Source organism: Cottoperca gobio, chromosome 7 (assembly GCF_900634415.1).
Source record: "Cottoperca gobio chromosome 7, fCotGob3.1, whole genome shotgun sequence".
NCBI lineage: Eukaryota > Metazoa > Chordata > Actinopteri > Perciformes > Bovichtidae > Cottoperca > Cottoperca gobio.
The window spans coordinates 14,002,946-14,008,180 of NC_041361.1; the positions used below are offsets into that span (position 1 = coordinate 14,002,946).

The 5,235-nt window shown below is 39.9% G+C and overlaps 1 protein-coding gene across 6 annotated transcripts in view; it reads left to right on the forward strand.

The window, feature by feature from the left end:
• Positions 1–420: 420 nt before the first annotated feature.
• prdm16 (PR domain containing 16) overlaps positions 421–5,235 on the forward strand; it is a 173,412-nt gene continuing 168,597 nt past the window's right edge. For 3 of the 6 annotated variants that reach the window (XM_029435757.1, XM_029435760.1, XM_029435761.1), the window contains exon 1: positions 426–724. In XM_029435757.1, the coding sequence (XP_029291617.1) occupies positions 688–724 (37 nt within the window). In that variant the 5' untranslated portion in view covers positions 426–687. Of the gene's footprint in view, positions 725–5,235 lie in introns of all 6 variants that reach the window. The other 3 variants (XM_029435764.1, XM_029435758.1, XM_029435759.1) reach the window with 3 other exon arrangements.

Here is a 5,235-nt window from a genome sequence, read left to right on the forward strand (position 1 = left end):
GCAACTCAATTCGAGTCTTACACCCATTACGCCTACTTGTGCATTAATGAAGTTTAAAATAACTTCTGCAACTCCAGCACTTTTTGGCACAACATGCTGCATAAAAAACAGCCTAAATACAAAGTTTCTGTAAGCCTGTAAATTCTGAAATTATTTTGTTAACGTTTTATGGCAAAATATAAATATGAGAGAAAATACAGGGAAAAAAATCATAATAAGAATAATTTTTAATAATTCAGGTTAATTTCCATAGTTATAATACGACCTTGACCTCACCATAACTCACTGTGTCCACTGCCGGTTGGAGAAAACCAAGTTGTCGCTGTTAAAGGGGTAAAAATCCAAGGAGGTGCTGGCAGGAGCTGAATGGGGTGGGTGAGGAGGGGGACGAGGGTAAGGGGATGGCAAGGGGGAGGGAGGGTAGGTGAGATGGTGAGGAGAGAGCAGGAGGAGGAGGAAGAGGAGGAGGGGAAGAGATAAGTGATCTAAAGGGGAGACGATAGGACAAAAAAAGTGATGATGATGAATACATTGGAAAGTTTTTTGGCCCCGGCGAGGGTGTCAGATTGAATGGCCTGTGCGCATGTGCGAAGGTGTCCAAACTGACAATGCTGGTGAGATGAAGATAGTGTTGTTGCTGCTTCTGGGCTCACGGAGGACGACGAGAGGAATCTACAAGCCGACAAGATGAGATCCAAGGCGAGGGCGAGAAAACTGGCCAAAAGTAGGTCTTCTTTTTTCCGCTTCTTATCGCTTCCAGCCACCGGCTCCAAAACTCGTGGTTGTGTAGATGTCCAATGTCCTTGTCATTTGTCATATCCTTAATAGAGGAGGGGGTGACTCTTTGTCCAGAGTTAACTTTTCTGCTAAAAATGTGTCCCGCTCCGGCTGCTCAGCCTGGTTTCTGTGCGTGCTGCGGTCTTGGCTTCGTTGGTTCTCAGTGTCAGAGAGTTTCATGTGTGATGAGAAACGCCGCTGGTGCTTTCAGTAGATTACACTCCTTTAAAGTCAGAGATAAACATTTCCGACCAAATCTGAGCTCGATCTTGTAATTTGCTCGTTTCGGGAGTCGGAGGTTCAGCGGAGGCGCAGATTCGTTTCCCGAAAGTTATCAAGAAAGTTGTCGAAACGGATAGTAACTTTTTTTATTGAGCCGTTCCAAGTCTTGTGAAATAATATTCCCGGCTTTTGAAATAGTGGGCGCTGTGGCACCGCTGCTCTGCTGCTCTGTTGTGAGCAGCACAGCTCACACCGAGCTGAGCGCACTCTTTCACTCGCCTGCAAACGGAGACGCCAGCATGTGAATTTAGACAGAAAGAGCAATATTTTAATGCAGATTTTTTTTTGTCGATCCCATTTGAACCGCAGAAAATATCACTCTCCGGTAACTTTGTTTTGTCCCGGGGCCCTCGGACTGCCGCAGACTGGTTCCTCCTCCAGGGAATGCCAATCAATAATGCGTCTTGTGCAAGAAAGCGCCCATACCACTACTTAGTGAACTGCTGCTCGCGTCACACGGAAAATTCATGTATTCCGTTTTGTGAACATGAGTAGACCTACTTTGTTGTTGGAAATGGACCATGTTTATTGTTTGACTTCTGTTTATTGTTGCTGGGTTGATGTATGGATCGCGTTTATTTACGCCGTCTTTTTTGTTGTTACTTGAATGCACCTTGTTTTCTACGGCTAATTATGTGGGTCAATCTGCTTTTTGTCCGCAATTCATTTGAAAGGCGATTGCTTAACAAGTTAACGCTTTATGTAGGCCTGTTGGCATTTGTTGTAGTCTTTATATGTGTGTTATATTTTATCCATAGTGAGTTTCGATTCGTAGTTTTGTAAAAAGTTAGAGCTAAAACAGGATATATTTAGCCGTGTAGGTCTATACAATTTTTTTTAGGACAATTTTATTTTAAAATGTGATCATTTTAAAATATACCTGTTATTGTTCTTGTGTTGGGCATGCTTGATTGAATGTTTAGAGGCCTTTAAAAACTTTGTAACTTTGCCAAAGCCACTGGCCCTCTTAATTCAACCTTAACCTCAATCTTTATATCACACATAATTCAAGCTTTATAAAAAAATACTTTACACACTGTACTATTTACATTTCAGAGCTTAAGTGAAAAAAATAGGCTATATGTGCACAGCTTTTAAATAAGCGTGCACTTCTTACAATACATTTGAAGAAACTATTACATCTGATAGGATTATTATTAAAGGTTCAGTAAGGGGTTCAGCTCACATGCATTCAGATCAATTATAAGAATAAAAAGAATAACCAACACTGTGTTTTTGCACTCGTGTTTTTGTTATTATTACCTTATTGCTCTTTCATGTTCATGTTCTCCATGATTGGTGCACAGGGATCAAGTTCCCGTATAAAGTTAAAGACAAAGAAAGAAAAAAGAAAAGGAACGAAAAGCAAAATGCTAATTGGGCTACTTTGTGAAAATACTTAAACATGTCGAGGATCCTGCTTCTTGCCAGTAATTGCACTTGGTCTTGATCTCTAAACAGCCTTGATAGTCTGTTGATCCGGGTGCTAATGAACACAAATACCTGGCTTTGTAGCACTCTCACATCGGACCACTGGAAACGTCTGCAGCGCAGAGGCCTCAGATATGTTGTGTTGCAGCGGCAGGACTCAGAAACAGAGCAGACATGACAAAAATATCGTGTTGATCTTAAGATTCAAAACATGCTGGCCCACAACTTTTGAATGCGACGCGTGGGAGTGTATTCCACCCTCCTTTTTTTCTATTTTCTTTCTGCCGCTTGTGTAAAATACTGTCCTGTAGGCCCGCACAGCAATATTCACCAGCTGCTTTATCATTTATTTTTTAACCCTCGTGTATATTTTCTTCTGTGGGCAGATAGCACACACAGACTACACGTTAAAGGCCACTACTCTTGTGACTCCGCAGTCCAACATGTAGTCTATATACAATATGAATATGTGTGTGTTTTCTTCATTAGCATTCAATCGTTCTGGTTTGTTTACATAATGCTTTGGGGTCAGGATTAAGTGTGTTGATGTTTGGATTATAATGTGATATTGCCCTCCCAGGAGGCCTTTTTATTTATTATAAAGAAATATTACATTTCTTGCTCTGTTTCCCACGTGTTAATATTTTGTTTTTTATTGAATTTCTTACACAGTTTTCTTACACAGAGTTTAATTTCAGACTACCTGTTGTATTGTTTTGGATTGCATTTAATTTTAATCATCAGGACCAATGTTCTATCTGCTATACAGTCGTATGAATTGAAAATTATGAATTGAAAATTTTAATGTATTTTCCCAGATTTCTTTCAAATAAAGAAGAAATTATGTGACACACACGAGCCTTAAAACCACATCTCTTTTCATCCAAGATAGCGGCTTTGATATGAGATCTGGTCTCTTGTTATCTTAACACCCAAAAATCGATACAGGCAATCTAGCGGAGAATACAGCACCAAAGAGACAATTAGTCTTTTGCACCTGCAAGTTCATTTGCTAATTCTAGTCCATACCTGTTGTATATTCCTGTGCGCTGCAGAGGAGATGTTTTATTTCTGTGTTCTACTGTTTGCTTTGAATTCGGTTTGGATCAATTAAAACTTCCAGTTGAGTGAGTGCAGATTTTTTTCCTAGGTATTTTTAGGTGCACAGGTGAGACGAATAGACACACACACACACACACACACACACACACACACACACACACACACACACACACACACACACACACACACACACACACAGACACACACACATAAACAGGCGCTGCTTTCTCGCTCTACTGCACGCGTACAGCCGCGCATTAACGTCACCACAGAAACCTGAAGAAATATAATTAAAACAGAAACGTGTAACAGCTTTGCACACATTCGGAGAAACAGGAAGGTGTTGAACCCACACTGACTCTGACCGCAACTTACACACGTTATTGATTTTCTAAACCTATTTCGGTTGCTGGGGCCGTCTGCATTATCAAGTCAATAAAATGAAAGGTAGCGCCACGCGGGTTTTTAACCACTTGATTTATTTTTTTTGCTGATATTGCACAAAATTACCCCCACCCTACTCCTCACTGAACAAATGCACACAGGTTCTGACAGTTTCCTTCTCATTCACCCTCTGTGCCTCTCTATATTTCTGGCCTATATATCCTAATTGCAAGATATCCTATTGATCTTTGTGTTAAATGCCCTTTTTAGATGGACTCCCAGTCATGAACTTGGCCTGGCTCAACGGCTTCTGATGTTTTGACAGAAGTAATAAAACCCAACCCATAACACTTTTAAACCAACAATGGTAGCTATGTTGAACTTCTGGCTAAACGTTCAGGGTCCCGAGCATGCTACTGCTATGCAGCTGTAATATGTGTCAGATAGCACTGCATGTTCACAGATTAGAGCCTGAACATAAAAATGATAGGATCATCAAATGAAAAGGAAATGTACTGTCAGTGTCATTTATGGTGGTGACTGCAATTCATCTGCTGCCTTTTTATGTACTTACATTAAATTCTAAATCTGTTTTAGGTGCTTTTATTTTGAAGTTGGAACATGAATAGGACATTTGTTGATGACTTTTAGAAGTCTAGTTTTAGAGGACCCTACCCATGGTGCAGTGTCATTTTGACTGGTTCAGTTTAATTTGTTGCCTGATAAAATTGATAATGCTAATACAGTGCCTGTAAACATAAAGCTATTTATTTATTTTATTTTGAATGTCAGTAGTGCTGAACATAATGCAAAATAAAAAATACCTGTGAGATCTTTGTTTTATTGCTGCAGACCTTTACTAGATAAAACAACGAGGGAAATATGAGCCTCTTGTGGTCCCACAGAGCCCATTTGCATTCATGTGTGATGATGTGAATGATCTTAGCAGCGCTCTGAATCAGACATCACTGGTTTTGTAGTTTTACATCCCTGTCTAAAATGAGAGACTGTGACCGCTGCAATAATCACAGTCATGGGAATCTTTGCATCCAAAAACTGAAGCCATTCAAAGGATGTCAGATTGTGTTGGTTCTGTGCAGTGCAGTCTTTTTTTGTTTTTATTAATTCTCAGAAATACTGTTCACCATCCAATCAGGAAGGTCACCTGCTTTGCTGTGTTTTTGAAAAATCAGGTTTTTTTTGGTACAGAAACGCTTCGTTTACTTTATATTAGTTTTTTTCCTGAGCGTTTGGATGGATTTTAGGACCGTTTGTGTCAACTTTTTGAAGGATTGAAAA